A 19,253-nucleotide genomic window follows, 5' to 3' on the forward strand; every position below is an offset into this window, starting at 1 on the left:
AGTGGCTTTAGCTTCTCAGTGCTGCGCTTTAACCCACTGTGCCACCAGGGAGGGCCAGTAAATCATATTTTATGGCTAAAATTAGATGTGTGTTTTGGGAAGCAGGACATGGAGGGTGATACTCCAGTCACACAGAACATGGTTTATTTCTGATGTTTAAGTTCTTTTGGCAAATCCATTTATTTTCCGCATTACAGTTCTCAAACGCAGTTTTTTTCTGTGAGATGTAAGCACAGTTGTTTTCTTTCTCTTCATCATTAACCTGTAATCTGTGGAGCAAAACAAAGGCATCATTTAGCATTTGGATTTTCTCATTTGTTTCTCCTCATCCAGCCAATATTTCTACAGCTCTTAGGGACGGCTAAATGACCAAGTGATTTACTACTGTAATGGTACAAACAGTTCATGTGAGGCTAACATCCACCTCAGGACCTTGCAGTTTCATCTTCTTGGAGATAATTCTAGCAAGAAACCTGATTATGTATCTAAGAAGAGAAGCTGTGGGGTCTGGAGACCAAGTCTCCATCGTCTATTCTAAACTGTCATGTGAAAAATTCTTAACTTCACAGAGCCTGAGTTTTCTTCAGTCTGCAGGATAAACCCACCACTCTCTGGGGGCGGTATGGGGCTTGTGCCCTGAGGTAGACTGTGATTAACAGAGCATGTGCTCAGTAATGAGGTTGGTTATGCAAGCAAGATTGAATCATTCACAGATTTTGTTTAAAAAGTTATATAATGCCATCTCCTTCAAAAGTCTGTGTAGCAATAACCTTTCCAAGTGAGGGTTATGTTAGTCATTTACATAGGATACTATACTGAAACATTCAGCAGCAAACAGCAAAAAGCTCTATCGTGGTCTATGCATACTTACTGAATGAATATCTTACACAAAGGTTAAAATGCACTATACAATTCTCACAATGTGGATAGCTTCTTTTTTGCCTGGGCATTACACTCTGACACTTAGTATTTTTTCCACTTTCATAACCATTCTGATGCTGGTTGTAACCACTAAATTATATAGCCCCACAGTTTGAAAAAAATACTTAAAATTCCTATGTGGTAATAGCTTCCAATTAGAGAGTTTTATTTATTTGTTTGTTTGTGTGTGTATATAGAAAAGTTGGGGTATAGGCCAGAGGTACGTGGGGAGAGAGGATTCACTAGAGACACAGTGAGGAGCTGAACAGGTGGTTCTACTGAAATACATCGCTGAGGGGAGCAGCGGGCCAGATGGGAGGTCTGCTGTGCCATATGGGTCAGCTCCCTGGATGGGGATCGAACTCAGGCCATGGTGGTGTGAGAGCAGAGATTTATCCCTTTCGCCACCAGGGAGGATCCAGGTAGACATTTTTAAAATTTCCGTGTGTCCCTTCCAAAGGTTGCAAGTCAATTCCTTTGCTTCCAAAAAGACCACTGCACATGAATCTTTTCATATATGACATTTTCATGCAATACCAAACTCATTCATCTCATCTAATTCTGAACTCCTGTAAATTTTTGAGTTAAATTAAGACTACAAAATGCAACCTTTAAAAACAATGTTACTGTTCTATATTCCTGCAGTGTATACCTGAAGCAAGTTGAATTTTCAAATAGCATAGCTCATACTCACATCTTAGAATTTAAATCTGAACCATTTATCCACTTCCATTTCTTCTCTGATAATGTAAAATTTAATCCAATCCAAAAATTATATCCTTTATCACTTATCTGGTTTTGTATAAGTTTCTATAAATGGAAGAGAAAAAAATGACTGAATATTGAATGTTATTCTATTTATGGTTTATACTCTTCTTCAACTCATCCTCTAAAACCCAGTTCAACTATCACTTCCTCTGTGAAAACTCTCCCTGCTCCCCCTTAGAGTTAATTATTCCTGCTTTGTGATATCTCTTTCTGGCTATTTAGATTTATATTGCATTCATCCAATTGCATTCTGTTTAGTCTCAGATGGGCTTAAAGTCAAAGTCAGGTCTTTGTTATCCTGGAATCTTTGAGCTAAAGCTCAGAGATTGCTATGACAGAAGAAATTGTTAAACTAGGTTCTACTCAGTATTTTATCTAATTATTTACCAATTCTTCCTCATCTTGAATAAGCAGCAAATAGGATTCTTTTTTGAAACAGTCAGCTAGACTGTGATTCCAACTTTTGGAAGAACTAGAAATAAAAAAGCATTTCTCTCCAAGCTCAATCCAATCTTCTGGGCACTTCAACAGACTTGACCTTTCTAGAATAAGAAAAAGAAAAAAGAAATGTGTTATATTTCTAACCTGTTTCCACCCCACTCACAAAATGCCTGTTAATCATGACTACACTAAAGTCTTTGCTTATCTTTGTGAGTAAAACTCATGATTTTATTATAGTCTCAAGGTGCTTGACACCTGCTGTGTATTCTGGTACCATGACTAAGGGATTAGTAAGCAGTTACATGGGCATGGATGGAATCAGGGAATATTAAAATAGGACAGGCTGTCGAGTAACTTTGGCAGCTACGTCTTAGCTTCCAAGTCTGACACAGAACTTGTTCAAGTCCATATAATTTATTATGTTAGAATTGAAACATTTCAGAGTTTCCTCAAATTTACCACCAGTCCATACATGGCTAGCATATGCAAATTACCCAAAAGTATTTACTTTAGACAGGATGCTTAAAATAATAATTCCTTCCCTAAGCAAAACTGGAGACAAACATCACAGAGAAAAAAATCTTAAGAAACATCCTGATTACCAAGTTGTATATTTTACTAACTAATGTGACCTATGGAGTGGCAAATTCCAGAGTATTTTTCAGATATTCTGAAATTTCTGTTTTAATATGTACAATAAAAATCACATTCTGGTGCATTCAACTATAGATTATCAAAACACAGTATTTATTGGAATGTAATGTCTTAATGATTAATACAATAAATATCTTAATGATAATACATAGATATTTAGCATTCATTTTATGTTTGATTATGATTAGCAAGTCTAATATATCCATTAAAATAAAATATCCGACTTACATGCATAGTTTACTTGTCACCTTAGAACCTGGCCACTGGTTATTGAATATCTGAGCATCAGCTCCTCATATGGTACTTGACTGACGAGGACCAAGACTCTGAGGGAGACTCCTTAGTACCATCCCATCACCACCAACTGTCATCTGACCCTCTATGAGCTGTTCAATTTTTGTGCCTCAGTTTGTCAAACATGAAGTGATTATAGCATGTTAACATACGGGCTGTTACAAGCCTTAGCCTGGTAATGCGTCATATCTATCAAATACCAGTGGTTCCTCATAGAAATTTAAACCACAAATGCACCTGCAGTTTCAGTTATGTTTTCTTGAATGTTTTCTTGAGAATCCGCTGTAGTTTTTTCTGTTGATGAATTCCATTGCAAGAATATCACTAGTAAATGAGCAGGGAGAAGGTTAAAAAATGAAATGGATAATGAAGTGAAAATATTAATGCTTCAGGGAACCAAATAATCTTAACAAGCTTGCATATGAACAGAAAGTACAATGATAAAGGTTTAGTAACAAAGTGTTCAGTTAGAAGGCAACATGTGTAAGCACATAAGAAAACTCACAAAATGAGTGAGCTCACACGGACATTGGGCTGCCTGTGTCCTCCGAGGTAACTGAACATAAGGTGTTCAATTCTTAAAGTGCTTACACTTCTCTCTGAAACTTTTCCTCTTCAGACTGAGTATAATTATATTTATCCCACAAGAAAACCTTTTATATTTATCCCACAAGAAAGATTTGTAGTGCCAAACATTCTGGAATTTTTTGGGAAAGTTAAACTGTAAATTTGTAGAAACTTAATTTTTCTTTGTTGTCCTGTTTTTTCTCATAATTGTAATCTCCCCATTCACACATGTGAAATTCCTATGGATACTTAACAGGAAATTCAGAAGAAAATATAGAAAGCTGAAATTGCAAAGTGAATATGGGCTGAGCATTATTAAAAGCATTGTTTGTTATTGTTTTTATATCACTCGTTTTCTACTGTGTCTGGGTGGTCAAATTATGTTAAGATACTCTAATATTTATGATAGAAGTTGAGTAAATGTTCTGAAGCAAATCATCATGAGTCACTTACCTAAAAAACTCAACCCAATCACAGTCAAGGATAGAAGAATAAGCCCAGCACAACCAATTTTCAGAGCAAGTTGATGCCAGGGTGCACCTTGACAGATACCTGAGGAGGTAAGAAAAGGCATGCATTTGATTCCCTTGAGTTCATCTGATCATCTGGTAGGTTTTTTATTTTTTTCTGAAGGATTTATTTTTATTTACTTATTCATAGAAGAGCTGGGGTGTAGGCCAGAGCTACAGGGATTAAGAGAATCCTCAGAATCACCAGAGGCAGTGGGGAGCAGAGAATGCACATGTATTGAAATAAACTGCTGAGAGAACCAGCAGGCCAGACAGGAGAGGTCTGCTGCACCATACGTGGGTCAGCTCCCTGGCTGGGGATCAAACTCAGGCTGCAGTGGCTTGCTGTGGCTTGATAACACAAACTTTAATTTCTGTGCCACCAGGGAGGCCCAGCAAAGGTAGTTTTGATAACATCTGGACCACAGGGGGGCAGAAAAGAACACTTACAGCCTTATAGAGTCCCACAAGATTAATTCTCAATTAGTTACCTAGAAGCTAACTCATTGATAACAACTGAAATATTTATGCTGTCTTATGTACAAAAGATTGGTTTAATAATTTTCAGGTGAGATTGATGTAAGATATTTTGAAAATTGCCAACTGCTATCGGAAAAGGATCACCTTCACTCATTGAAAATATATTTTGTGAGGTTCTATTTTGTGACAAACACTATTTAGTCACTACGATATGTAAAATTATGTTTGTAACAAGGATTCTTCTCCTTTTTTTGTCCAGAAAAATCACCTCCAGTTAAGACCAAGTGTATTGCAATCAAGGAAGAATATTTTACCAGCCTGCTAATTATTTCAGTGAGATAACATCTCACAAACTCTAAACAATTGCCAAATATCTTTGTTTTTCTATACATACCAAGTATAATAAACTGTTTCATGTTAACCAGTAATTTTGACTAATTAGCTAATCACTAAACATGAATGCTTAATTAATCATCACTTTATCAATGTAATTTATGTTGGGCATCTTTGAAACATGAGTTTCACAGGGAAAATAAAAAGAAGAATATTAAATTTTGGGACCTCATATAATATTACAACATTATATATAACTAATATTAAAACATTGACTAGATGCAGAATTAGAATGTTTTGACATTTTGTCATTGATTCATTTTGTATAACATTATGCAACACTAGATAACAATATGTTATAAAGTTCAGTTCAATGTTACTTAAATAAAAAATTCTGAGAAACACTGGCTATAACTCCAGGCATTAAATGAGCTGTAAATTTAGGAAGAAGACATTTGGAGTGACTTGTTAAAAGAATTATGCTAAACTTTAAGGAACTTCAACTTCGATGCGTGGAGCACCTTGTACTTTGGAGAATGCTCTTCTGAATCACTTTTCTGCCGCTCTAGGAGGTTGAGTGAATGGATTTGTAATGTCAAATGAGAAAGAAAGGTAAAGCTCATTATGTGGGTTGCTCATGGACTGCATGAACACAGTCTGTGCAATCATCTCTCTCCGTTGTTCTATCCCTTTTAATGGTTTTCTGTCAACAAGACCTTTCCCTCAACATTTATAAAGGCATCTACAAATCCCTGCTCCACCTGGTATCCCACTGCATCATTAACTTCATCTCCTGACGTTCCCGCCTTCCACTCTTCCATCTCCTCCCCCAGCGAGGCAGGCAAGACCTCCTCTCAGAACTGAGCACCTACTGGCCAAGTTTCCCGGAGGTTCTTTCTGAGAGAACATGTTTCTGTCCTTCATTTCTTTCAGGTCCTGACTTAAATGTCATGGAGGCCTGGAGGCATTCTCTGAGGTTCTCTGCCTTCCCTGAACTAAATTCTGGTTCCATTTGTTATTTTGCTCAACTGCATTCATTATCAACTGATCTTTTGCTGCATAGCTTATTTGTATGTCTCCATACAATAAATGAAAAGGTTTTCATCCCCCCATTTTCCTTGTGACTGTAGCCTCAGCCTGTCGTGCATGCCAGACACATAGTAAATGCCGACTTTTGAATAAATCCTGAAGGTGCACTGCCAACACCTTACTGAGGAGCCTGAGCCGAGCCACAACTAAATAAGTCACGTATCTCTCCAGTGGTGCTGACCGCTGTGACACAATCACCGTTCTGCATGTTACCACAGCCTTGAGTCAGAGACTCAATTGTGGTTTCATGATGCTGTGGTACTGGAGCAGTATCTGTAATCACATATTTTGTTCTAAATTTATTCTATATTTTCCCCTTTGAGATTTACTTTCAAGATTATATTTTCTAGGCCAATTAATATATCAGAGTAGGTAAACTTTCTAGCCTCATATACCTGGGATCATAGTAGCTTCTGAGGAAAAACATCTAACTATCTTTCTCTATATTAATTTTTTGGCAGCCCTTTTTACAATTCTGTCTACCCTCCCCTGCACTTTTACTGTATATGAATAAGGAAAAAGAAAATATTGTTCTTTCTATCAAAAAATACTGTGCCTTGACCAAATGCTAGTGCTGGGAGCAGAATTCTATTTTGCTTAATTCCCATATAAAGGATATATTAAAACAGATTTGATTATCCTGACTTTTCCCCCAATATGAAAATTGATTAATTTAGTAGTTTCAAGTCTATATGCAACCATAGAGAAGGGGTAATCCAAATGCGTAGCCTAATCAGTTTGAATAAAAGTCACAAATTATTGATATCAGTAAATTTGACTAGGCTTCAGATGGCCCTGATATTCATGCTGCTTTTCATCTAGTTTCTGGCCTTTTTCATTGCTTTTCAGGCCAGAGTGCCTGTCACCTTTTACCTGGGGTGAGAATTCTCCATTTCTTTCAGCAGAATACTCCCTCCTTTGACAACAAGAAATGTGTAGATTTTAACAGGCCTTCAGATAGGTTCCCTAGCAGCTCCCTCCAGCACCCCATAGCTCATTTCCTTTTAATTTGTGATACTCTTCAAGTATGAAGTTTCAAAATTAGAAGTCATCAGATTGTAATTCAATTAAGTCTTTGATCCTAAATATGATTTTCTTCTAGAAAGTTTTCCTCTTTTCTGAGAGTGAAGGATGTCTGTCCTACATCTATACTTTGCATTCTGAGAGGCCTGGAATGGGTGCAAATATACTGGACTTGATCATAATTTTGGTATTTTGTAGAGTATTTGGTATGAGGTAGGGTACTGTACTCCTGCATCAAGTTAGCAATGTGTCCCTAAAAAATAATTTCTAATATTTCTTCAGGATCTCTTAACCAAAGTTCAATAATAGATATGATTTTCATTTTCCCCACAGATATCTTAGTAAAAATAATTCTGTAGGATGTGCTTTTCTTCACAATGGGGATTACCTACAGACAAGCTACACTTAACATTAATCTAGGACCGCTACTCATCTTCAAAGCAACGATTTCATACCACATATTTGTTAAGAAAAACTATCAAATATAAACAGATGTGAAAATGGAAAATCAAAGTCACTTACCCTGAGGAACAGGTGGGAGTGATGAATTTTTAAGGCCAGAATTCCTGGACACATTTAGTTCAGCATATGTCACTTGTCCATCCATGGCAAACAGGAGAAAGTGCTCTAAACTTGTGTAGAAGACAAAGTCTTAAGTCCTCCGATGCAAGATCACAAAAGGAAGTGCCCAGTTTGAAATGTTTTGTTATTTCTCTGCATCCCCACCCACCCACCCACAGCGCTGGCTGTGGGTTTTCTCCATAAATTAGCAACACTGTCCATTTATTTGAGTCCACTGTGTTTGAATATTGAATAGTGAACTTACCTAACTAACTGCTCTGTTGTCTGACAGATTGTGGGAAGGCTTGTCTGTTGTTGTACTTCTGACCTTCATTTGTTTGAACACCTCACTCAGGGCCATGAGCAGAAAGAGAGAAATGAAGCATTCACTTAATGTGCAACTTAAGGACCCACAAAAAAAGCAAAACAAAACAAAAACCCTACCAGATCATCATGCTAAATAATACTCAACACACTGTTGTAAAATACTAACTGTTCATGCAAAGAGTAAACCCTGTATGATGCCTTCCTCAAGCTCTAAAATCTCCCTGAAATATTTGTGCTCCAAAGAAAGTTACAAAATGCAAAAACATGGAATTGTAGATATGCAAAAGACTTTTGATGGCTGACAGCAGAACGGAGACTACCAGAGGGGAGAGGCTGGGAGTAATTGGGGTAGAGCCCCATGGGACATTGGTGGTGGGCATGGTGTGAGAGCTACATTGTGGAGGTGTTGAGGTGTGAACTTATACACCTAAAATGCTTACATTGTGCAAATTGTTACCTCACAGACGTAATTTAAATATGAGCAAGATAGTGCTTTTAGTGCCCTGAAGTTTAATATCAAATTATGAAGCATGACTGAGAATACAAGGGACGCATGGTGATTGTCATACAAAGGTAATTTATTCAAGGTAAAGGTGCCTCCTTTAAGTAGAAATCTGCAGAGCTGCAAATAGCAAAATTTATAAACATCTAGAAATATAAGCTGATAAAGAGTGTTTATCTACATGGATATCCACGGATGGGTCATTTCATTTTGTTTGTGTAGTTATGTATTATGGAAGTTACCTTGTCTTGTGGACCTATATAATGCAGTCACCATTGTATACATATAAAATAAAACCCTTGGGCCCTTCCTGGTGGTGCAGTGGGTTAAAGCACAGCACTAAGAAGCTAAAGTCACTTCAGCACGAATATGATCCCCGCCCCCCACCCAGGTGACCCACATATGTGGCAGACCTCTCCTGACCCGCCCGCTGCTCCCCTCAGCAGTGTACTTCATCGATCTGCCTGTTCTGCTACTCACTCTGTCTCTGGTAAATCCTCTCACCACCCCTGCACCTCTGACATGTACCCCAATTCTGTATGCATAAATAAATAAATCTTTAAAAAAATAATAAAGCCCTCAAGAATTCACACCTGGTGATATTTCTAATTTGTTAATAAATTAATAATCCAATCTTGTAGATGACACTTTCACAAGAAAAGTGTATCAGAATTCAGATATATATTCTCTTTACCTAGAAAGATTTTACACACACACACACACACATATATCATATTTATATATTTCAGAGGTAAGTGATAATAAATCTGAGGTTTAGCATGCAGCATCAGTACTAATAATAATATCAATAAAGGCAATAATATTAGTATAATACTTCAAGAAATGATAGATGTATTAATTCACTACATGATGAATTTGGACATTGAACTTTGCTGGCTAGTAGAAGTTGTGATAGACAGGAAAATAAAGAGGAACGAAATTACTTTATGACGTGAAGCATAATTAAACCGAAAAATTGGTTACAACATGGACATATGAAAATCATTCTGTGTGAAAAGGTAAAAATAAAAGAGGCAACAAATGGTTATCGTGAGAGACAGAAGCCACCTTGGGTCTAATGGAGAGAAGAAAATAGCAGACTAGGAAACTCCAAGTCATCCTTCTTCCACAGAGACATGGAATTAACAACACTCCAACGACCATATTACCTCTGTAAGAGGCCCAGAGATGGTTGACAAGCTATAGCACCCAGGTCATTGTGAAACAAGAAGCAATTCCAACAAAGGAGAACAAATGATTCCAGCATTTGGTGCATCAGTTGGTGCCTCTGTTACAGAGCACAGAGAAGAGGCACTAGGAGGGATGTTGCGTCGGGCAACCACACTGACAAAGAAACGGGAGTCATGGAGCAGGCTACATAATGCAGGATGCTGCTCAAGATCCCGGCCTTTTTAATGATACAGTTATTAGTCAAAAGGGAAAGTTAAAGTGAAAAGGGAGAAGTAGCAGAAAGAGGTGCAGGGTGGTTCTGTATTTCTCATGTTGGAATTTGAGTCCAGCCCCAGTTCCCTAGTCAGGATTTCAATTCCCTAGTCAATAAGGCTTTCCACTGATTAGCTTCTGGGGTCCTTTGTTATGCATCAGTCAATGGCCCCCCCAGACGTTCCCGGTCATACCTCTTAATGCACACGCTTCCCAGAGTGATCCACCTTTATGTTCTTAATTGATATGAAAGTTACCTTGTGGAGTTGGGTTTTTGTGACTGTGACCGGGCAGTTCTGACCTTGCTTTGTTAAAATGGAGGCTGGGGCCCTCCCTGGTGGCGCAGCGGGTTAAAACACAGCACTAAGAAGCTTAAGCCACTTAAGCATGAGTTCGATTCCCGCCTACCGTGGAGGAGATCCACATGGCGAGGCAGACCTCTCCTGACCCGACCGCTGCTCCCCTCAGCAGTGTACTTCGTCGATCTGCCTGTTCTGCTTCCCTTTCTGTCTCTGGTGAATTCTCTCACCCTCCGCATCTCTGGCTTGTACCCCAGTTCTATATGAATAAATAAATAATCTTTTTTTTTTTAAAGGAGGCTGGATAGGCTGCTTAAGTTTAGCAAACCCACAAAGGGAACCTCATACACTGAGCCTCCTTGGAAATGGAAGATGAGTGGATTGTACATCCAACATCCTGCAGTGACTGGCTGCTACTTGAGGAACTGGCTTCTGTCTTGCCCAAGAGACTGTGCAGGACCAGGTGGGTTTGGAAACCACTGTAAAGTGGGTGAGCCATGAACAATGCTGCAGTTCCTCATGCAGGCATGGGACACAAGAGATAAGGAAAGGACAGGGAAACCCTGGCATCTCCAGCTTTACAAGAGAAAATACCAGAAGTCAAGTGCATTTTTATACATTAATGATGAAATATCTGGAAAGGAAATGAAGAAAAGTATTCCATTCACACATAATCAAAAAGAATAAAATGTTCCAGCATAAATCTAATTGAGGGGATGAAAGACATATACACTGAATACAACTATGCTGAAAAATATGAAGTTGTAAGTTAATTAAAATATATGTATAAACATGGATTAGAAAAGTAATATTGTAACGTGTATAATAATATGTGTAAACATGGATTAGAAAAAGTAATTGTAATGTGTACTGTAGATGAGTCAGTTTGATCAATCAGTTCAATCCTTATCCAAATTGTAAGATATATATATATAGTTTTAGAAACTGCAAAAAGAAAAATTGACATTCACTAATCAATTTTATAAACACAAAAAGTCACTGTGAAACAGATTAGAAATTTCAAAAATAAACCTCATGTATATGGCCATATACTCTTTAGCAATGAGGCCAAACATGTTCAGTGGGGAAAAACAGTCTCTTCAACATCACTGATCATTATGAAAATGCAAATCAAAACCATAATGAGATAGTGACTCACAGGAGTTGGAATGATTAACACACAACAAAACCAGAAAATGACAAATATGAGACTGAATGTGAAAAAGTTGGAATCTTACTACATTACTGTGGGATAGTTAAATGGTGCAACCACAGTGAAAAACAATTCAGTTCTTCAACATTAAAAAAAAAAGGGTCCTCCCTGGTGGCGCAGCGGGTTAAAGAACAGCACTAAGAAGCTAAAGCCACTTCCCCATGAGTCCGATCCCTGCCTGCCCGGGAGGTGATTGATCCACATGGCGCAGCAGATCTCTCTTGACCTGCCTGCTGCTCCCCTCAGCAGGGTACTTTGTTGATCTGCCTGTTCTGCTCCCCACTCTGTGTCTGGTGAATCCTCTCACCACCCCTGCATCTCTGGCCTGTACTCCAGTTCTGTATGCACAAATAAATAAATATTTAAAAAAGCAAACCCTGTGATCCAGGAATCCCATGTCTGCATATATATTCCACAGAATAGAAAGCAGAGTCTTGAAGTGATAACTTATATTACATTTTTCATATTAGCACTGTTCACTGCTCACAGTAGTTAAAACAACCCAAGTGTCCAATCCCAGGTGAATGGAGAGAGAAAATGTGGTGTTGAATGCCATTCAGTTTTAAGAAGAAGGAAACCTAACTCATACCACATTGTGTATAGTTTGGTTTTATAGAGATAGTCCAGAAAAAAGAGTGCATTATTTCACTAGTACAAAGTATTTAAACTAGCAAAATTCACAGAAACATGAGTTAGGGTACTGCATAGGGTGTGAGGAGGAAAGAAGTTATAATTTCAGATTTATAATTCTGCATATCTGTTTTACATCAGTGTAACTAAAGTTAACACAATGGAAATGTACAATTAAAAATTGGTAAGAAGGTAAAATTTATCTTCTGTCTTTTTGTTAAGGGGAAGGATGTCCTAAAGGAACTCTGCAGAGTCTTGTGGCCTCCACCCACTACTCCAGCTTTCTGGACTCTACCCACTACTCCACTGATTAGAAACTACAACTCCCACCAGTACCAGGGAGAGAACTGCAAGGACCCATGGGCAGAGCTAAGCAGGCATTCTGGGACTTTGGGGGATAAATAGGGCGCCATTGTGTCTCTTCCTCTCTCCCTTGGGAAATGGCTCTCCAAATCTGACACGGAGCTTTTAGTTAGTTTGTTACCAGAGCTCCAAGTCAGCCCAGCCAGTAAGATATTCCAGTTGTTTCCTTTTCTTTCTCCCTTTTGTAAATAATCCCGTTTTTTTTTGAAATGAAATTCAATAATTTTATCTTAATGAGCTGTATTTTTCTAAATTTTTGTTTTATTTTTTTCCCCTGCTTTCATACAGTACTGAAAACAAAACGCGACACATTCACATTTTCCCGAGGAACTGGAAAGATGGTCTCTACATGGATAAACGTAAGGCCTGAAGCTCAATCAATGATGTTAAAAACTCTCGAAGGGAGTAAAGGCTTGATTTGAATGGTCTAGAACATGTACTGTAATTTAATAGAAGAGAATCATTCTTTTAATGACTTAAAACAACTTCCCAGTCCATGTGAAGAGTACAGTCCAAGAATAAATCAAATTTCTGAATGCATTTATACTTTGCGATCCTCAGGTGTTCATGCCAAATATTCTCTCTCAATAAGTCCTTCAATACGTTTCTTAATAACAACTGGACTTCAACTGCTAAGTAACCTCTGCCACCAGCACATTGTGCTGCATCTTCTTCCTAGATTTAAGTATCCACACTAGATCAGCTTCTAGCTTGTGTTTTTTGTCGTCATCTACTTTCTGTCTTGTTTCTTTTCTTTCTGGGTCAGATTCACCTTGTTTGGCAGCACCTGTTTGAATCTTGACTCTGTGTAGTTTTGATGTGAACTGATCATTAACTGTAGATATGTGACCATTTTCTATTTCCTTCGACTTAGATTTTTTGGTGAGAACCCGCTGTGATGGTTCACCACAGGCAAGGGACTGCAGGGCTCAAACAATTTTGTGTGTGCCTCCAGTACAACTAAATTTTAAGCATACAGGTGAGGCCCCACACACAGGTGGCTCTGTTCACACTGGGGTGCCCTGTGACATTTTTACCATAATAGAATAGAGAAAAACAATGCAGAACTAATATTCAGTAATAAATAAGGAAGAGAAGAATATATCAAATATTTAGGGCAGTGGGCATGGTGGGATGCCTTCTGTCTCCTCCCCTAGAGATGAGGGATGGTCAGTTGGAGGAAAGCAATGGGACAATGTGTATGGGAGACCAGTAAGAGCTGCCAGGGACACATGCGGTGTAACAGCCTCATCCCACTATATTTTCTTGTCTCAGCAACTTATATGTTCCATTGACCTGTTTATTCAGGTATGGAATTAGAAACAAAATTATTCTTGCTAAGAGTAAATATTGAATTTAAAAAAAAATTAAGGGCAGGAGGGATTTCAGACAAACACAATAAATAAATTGCAACCACTGAAGACCTTCTCATCTGACTATAGGTTTATGAGACCTACTCATCAGGGTCCAGCTGTCTCAGTTAAGTCCCATTTCTTTGTTATTGTCTCAGTATTTCATTTCTGTATAAATAGATACATTTTAGCCTTTCCTCTGTGATCTTGGAGATTTTGCATGCAGAATATATTTATACATTATATTCAGAGTGTTAATATCAATTATGACTTTTTTTCGGTTAGAGGGAAACTTTCTGGTAACATGCATGTTAAGAGGTGTGAACCTGTGTCTCTGAATCATATGCAGTGTTGTAAACCATTGTGACAGCAACTTAAAAAAAAGGAAAATTTCCCGTGAACCATCTTGTCCCTGCATTATCAGAGGATAAGTCCATGGAGTCATGCTGAAGACATGGTGTCCGTGTCAGGTGCTTGTCCTCACTGTGCTTGTCCTGTGCACCACGTCGGCCTGGAGAGAGGTGTGCCCACCTTCAGCTTGAGTTTGCGGGAGCTGCCGTACATCCCCGTCTGGGTTCTCCTTCTTATGTAGTTCTAAGTGGTTAAAAAGCTGAGATCAAGATGTTGAAGCAGGTTAATTTGGGGGATTTTAAATGTCTTCTCTCCTAATCTTCACATGGTCTTCTCTGTGTAGGTATCTTAACCATCTCTGCATTCAGAGACAGTTATGTTGAATCAGGACTCACCCTAATTGCCTGATTTTAACTTAATTGTTTCTTTTAAAGACCCTCTTTTCTATTACAGTCACATTTTGGGGTTGTGAGCAAGGATTTGCATGTATGAATATTTGCCATGGGGCAGGAGGAAGCATAATTGCTCAAATATCTCCTTATGAATTCTCCATATTTAAGACAGCTAGTGGTTCTATTTGCTTACAAAAGAAGAGTTTGTGTGTGTGTCTGTGTGTGTGTGTGTGTGAGAGAGAGAGAGAGAGAGAGAGAGAGATTTGGCATTATAACTGAAGTTAGCACAAGCATATTATACTGCAAAAATTAAAGATCTCTAAACACTAACTAAACCTAATGATTTATACAAAGCCAAATGCAAATTTTTCTGAGTAATTAATACACTGTCTACAGTTGGTCCCATACAGTTGATACAGATATTCATAACATTTGTAGCATTATGAAGAGAAAAGATGGACACATAACTTTTGGGTGGGAGAGGGTTTGAAAATACCTACAGCTAAAGAATTAGGTCACTTACTTTTCTATACAGGAAGTAGCACAAAGAACTCCAGAAGCACTCAGCTATATGTAGTCAGCCTTGGATGGCTAGCAATGGTCTATGCCTTGCCTGAACCAGTACTTGCAAATGGACATCCATACTGCCAAGTCTCCCTTCTATAACCTAAGGGTTGTGTTGCTTTATAGAATAGCACAGTCTTGTGACATCTTGGCATTACAAGCCCACAGCAGGTAGATGGGAGAAAGACAGCTGCTAGAAGTCAAATTCTCAAAGCTCTTTTTTTTTTTTTTTTTTAAGATTTATTTATTTGTGCATACAGAACTGGGGTACAGGCCAGAGGCTCAGGGGTGGCGAGAGGCTTCACCAGAGACAGAGTGGGGGGCAGAACAGGCAGATCGACAAAGTACACTACTGAGGGGAGCAACGGGTGGGTCAGAGCGGTCTGCCACGCCATGTGGTCACCTTCAGGGCAGGCGGGAATCGAACTCATGCAGAAGTGGCTTTAGCTTCTCAGTGCATTGCTTTAACCCGCTGCGCCACCAGGGAGGACCTCGAAGCTCTTCTTTTATGGTGAATGGTCCCATCATGAGGCTGAGCCAGTACACTGGAAAACACCCACTATGTCATACTTAATATGTCGGGAGGATTATGTCAGGGAAAGTTAAGTCAAATCACAAAATACACAGTTTGCACAGCAACAAAAAATGTGAAGTGTAACTCAGGTCTTCAGAGAAAACAAAAGGGCAGGGTAAATCTGCATCTGGAGGCTGAGTGGTGGTTGCGGTGAGCATGGGGTTGAAGGAAAGAATTTATCTAAAACAGAATCAAAGAAGCTTTGTAGCATGAGGCCAAGGGGCTTGGCTTTTGAACATTATCAAAACTAGAAAGTTGGGTAAAGCACTTATCTGTGTTTTATCAATAGAAACATATCAATTGCATAAAAATTATGTACACAGATTATCTGCAACAACCTGAGATCAGATGTGACTTTTGGAAGGGAGCAAAAAGATTTTTGTTGTATTTGTACATTTTACTTGTTCATTTAAAAAAATTTTATGAAGATGGGCAATTGTTAATACATGTTATATGTATTGCTTTGAATCACATTAATCTGAATCACTAATTAATCATTAATTAATTTGAATCTATTTCTTTTTACTGTAAGTGCAAAATACATACTTGCTTAAAATTTTCTTTCCCATATCTTTGGGCATTTTACCTGCTTGCATTCCATAGTTAGGAACTTTATTTTAAACAAACATACTTCATTAATATGTGATTTTATCCTCTACTCTTGTTGACATAGTAGTTACTCATAAGTTTATCTCCTCTTTATGCGTGTGTGAGTGCCTGCATGTGTGTGTACATATTATATCTACCTTGTTGATAGGTGGTCTATATTTTCTTTGTATAGCTAGTACTCGAACATTCTTCTTTTCGAAATTTAGGAGTTTCACATTATTAATGTCATAGTGACTTTATATATTTGAATAAGAATTTGCATTGTCTTTATTCTGAGTGAGGCTGAGTATTGGTTCAATCTTTTAGTGTAATTTGTAGATCCTTTTGGTAAATGTTCTGTTTTGTCATTCAATTATTTTTATGCTGTTTGAGATTTTCTTTTTTTTTAAGATTATTTTTTATTTTTTATGCATATATGGACTTGGGTATAGGCCAGAGGTGTGTGTGAAGGAATGAAAGGATTCACCAGAGATAGACTAGGGAGCTGAAGTACAGTGCTGAGGCAAAACAGGAGAAGTCTGTTGTGCCATGTGGGTCAGCTCCCTGGCTGGGAATTGATCTCAGGCCAACAGTGGCTGGTGATAGCTTGATTAACTCTGAGTGCCACTTGGGATGCCCTGTTTAAGATTTTCTTAATGATATTTAGATATCTTCATATTAAAACATTGTCCCTTTCACCTAGATTTACATATCATAAGTAAATACTTTGAATGCATTCAGGATTAAATGCTGCTAACACCAGCCTTCACTTCATTCTGTACCTCTCTTTCAATTACAACCTATCAGGAATCAGTAAATTTCAGACTGTGAATCAAATCTTTCCTGCCACCTCTTTTTCCCCCATTTTTAAAAAATAATATAATAGTTTATTTTTACATCATTTTGTGCATTTTTCATCTCAGTTGTAATCCCTATGATGCCACCTCTTTTTTTTTATGGCTTACCACTATAGGTAGTTTTAGCTTTGCATTTTTACTTATTGAGAAATCAAAAGAAATGTATTTTGAACTTATTTATATGCAATTCACATTTTTCAATGTCCATCTACATAGTTTTCACTGGTGTTTTTATAGTGATAATTGGCATCTAACACCGTAAAGTTGAAGGTGTACAGCTGTGACGGATGCATTTCTATCGGAACACGATTGCTCCCCAACCTCAGCTCACACCTCTGTCATCTTTCGTTCTGAGTGTATGGTGAGAACATTCAAAAGCTAGTGCCTTACTGTGTTGCTAAAAAACAAAACACCAGGATCACTCACCCTCCAACTGCAAATCTGTACCCTTTGACCTACCACCCCCCCCCCATTCCCTAGACCTGGTCCCAGGCAACAGCCATTCCATTCTCCTTCTGCAAGTTCCACTTCTTTAGATCCCACTTTTTTAGATACCACATAGCACTCATCTTCCCGTCTCACTTAGCTCACTTGGTATTGTGTGCTCATTGTCCATCCATGTTGTTGCATGTGTTGGAACTTTCTCTCTCTTGTGGCTGAATATACACATGTATTCATACATTCTACATAAGGATAATGTTCCCTATTGACAGATATTTATTGTGTGCATATCTTGGCTATTCAAAATAATGTTGCAATAACAATAGGACTGCAGCTATTTTGTCTTTCCCACCCCAGTTATATTGAGATATAATTGATCAGAAACATGGGATTAGTCTCATGTATAATATCTGAAGATTTGATATATTTGTATATTTAAAATGATGCTACAATGAGTTTAATGAACATATATCATCACCTCATAGTTATAAATTTTCCTTGTGATGAGAACTTGTAAGACCTACTCAGTTATGAACTAGCAAGTACACAATACAGAATTGTTAAGTATATTCACTGTTCTGTATATTACATGTCTAAAGCATACTATATTATTGACATTTAGATCTCATGCACTAATTCCCCCCCCTCCCATTCTGACAACTCCAAACAGTTCTGGTTCATGAGTTCAGTCTTTTAGATTTTCAGAGCAGTCAGATCCCACCCTTTGACCCACATCCCTCCAATTCTGCATCCACTCGTGGCTAGATTCTTAATTTGTCTCTAGGGCTTGGCAGGGACAGGTAGTGATTTCTTTTCCTGTTGCCTTCTTCATTTTATTCATTGAATTCTTCAGCTTCAGATTTTCTGGTTTTTTTGTTTTTGTTTTTGTTTTTAACTTTTCATCTTTAATGAAATGACTTTGGAAATAACATACATTTGCATGACACCCATACTTCAGTTTTGGAGTCACAGTAAGATACACAGAATTATATCCGTAATTAATATGAATGTCAACATTTCAAACAGTAATTTGTTACATGGCAAACAAAATCAGGAAAGCAACCATCAAACAGAAAAGACCCATAGCTTCAGACAAGGCAAATCCCAGGCTAGCATATGAGAACAGCTGCCTCTTCAGCGAAGGGTTTCTGGCATAACCAATGAGAAGGCTGCCAAAGACTTCCAGTGCAGCACCAGAATCAGCCACACCCCTACTGTTGCAGCACCAGGACCAATACATGTGGCAGCAGTATCAATGTCTCTGCTGATTGCACTGGTCTGAAACTCCCTTTGGATTAGCTGAGACACACCATTCTGGACCCCATTAAGTACTGTAGAGCCCTCTCCAGTCCTCGCCTCTGGTCGAGATAACACCGATGCAGAAATTGGCCTGTATGCAACTCTGGATCCAGCTCAGATCAGAGCGGAGGTGCAGGCGAGCTTGGCGCAGGCGAACATCTTAGTCTTCCGGAAGGCGAGATGGAGGACTTGGGTGGCAGGCTTTGTGGGCTCCTCTCCACTTCCTCTCTTCTCCGAGGCGGCGGCAGAGGTAGAAGGAGTGGGTTTTTGTTTTGTTTTGTTTTAAAGATTTATTTATTCATACAGAACTGGGGTACAGGCCAGAGATGCGGAGGGTGAGAGGATTCACCAGAGACAGAGTGGGGAGCAGAACAGGCAGATCAACAAAGCACACTGCTGAGGGGAGCAGCGGGCGGAT

At 38.5% G+C, this 19,253-nt stretch overlaps 1 protein-coding gene and 1 pseudogene across 1 annotated transcript; both read right to left on the reverse strand.

Moving 5' to 3' along the window:
* Nucleotides 1-127: 127 nt before the first annotated feature.
* Nucleotides 128-7,686, reverse strand: KLRB1 (killer cell lectin-like receptor subfamily B, member 1). Its single transcript, XM_012732340.1, has 5 exons — nt 7,602-7,686; nt 4,099-4,197; nt 2,077-2,231; nt 1,616-1,731; nt 128-269 (listed from the first exon to the last, which is right to left on the reverse strand). Exons 1-5 carry the CDS (start codon nt 7,684-7,686, stop codon nt 128-130), a joined length of 597 nt encoding a protein of 198 aa, XP_012587794.1.
* A 10,862-nt stretch (nt 7,687-18,548) lies between these two features.
* LOC101618315 lies at nt 18,549-18,998 on the reverse strand (annotated as a pseudogene).
* Between the last annotated feature and the right edge of the window lie 255 nt (nt 18,999-19,253).

The sequence above is a fragment of the Condylura cristata genome, unplaced genomic scaffold (genome assembly GCF_000260355.1).
Source record: "Condylura cristata isolate star-nosed mole 26May11 unplaced genomic scaffold, ConCri1.0 scaffold00034, whole genome shotgun sequence".
Classification (NCBI taxonomy): domain Eukaryota; kingdom Metazoa; phylum Chordata; class Mammalia; order Eulipotyphla; family Talpidae; genus Condylura; species Condylura cristata.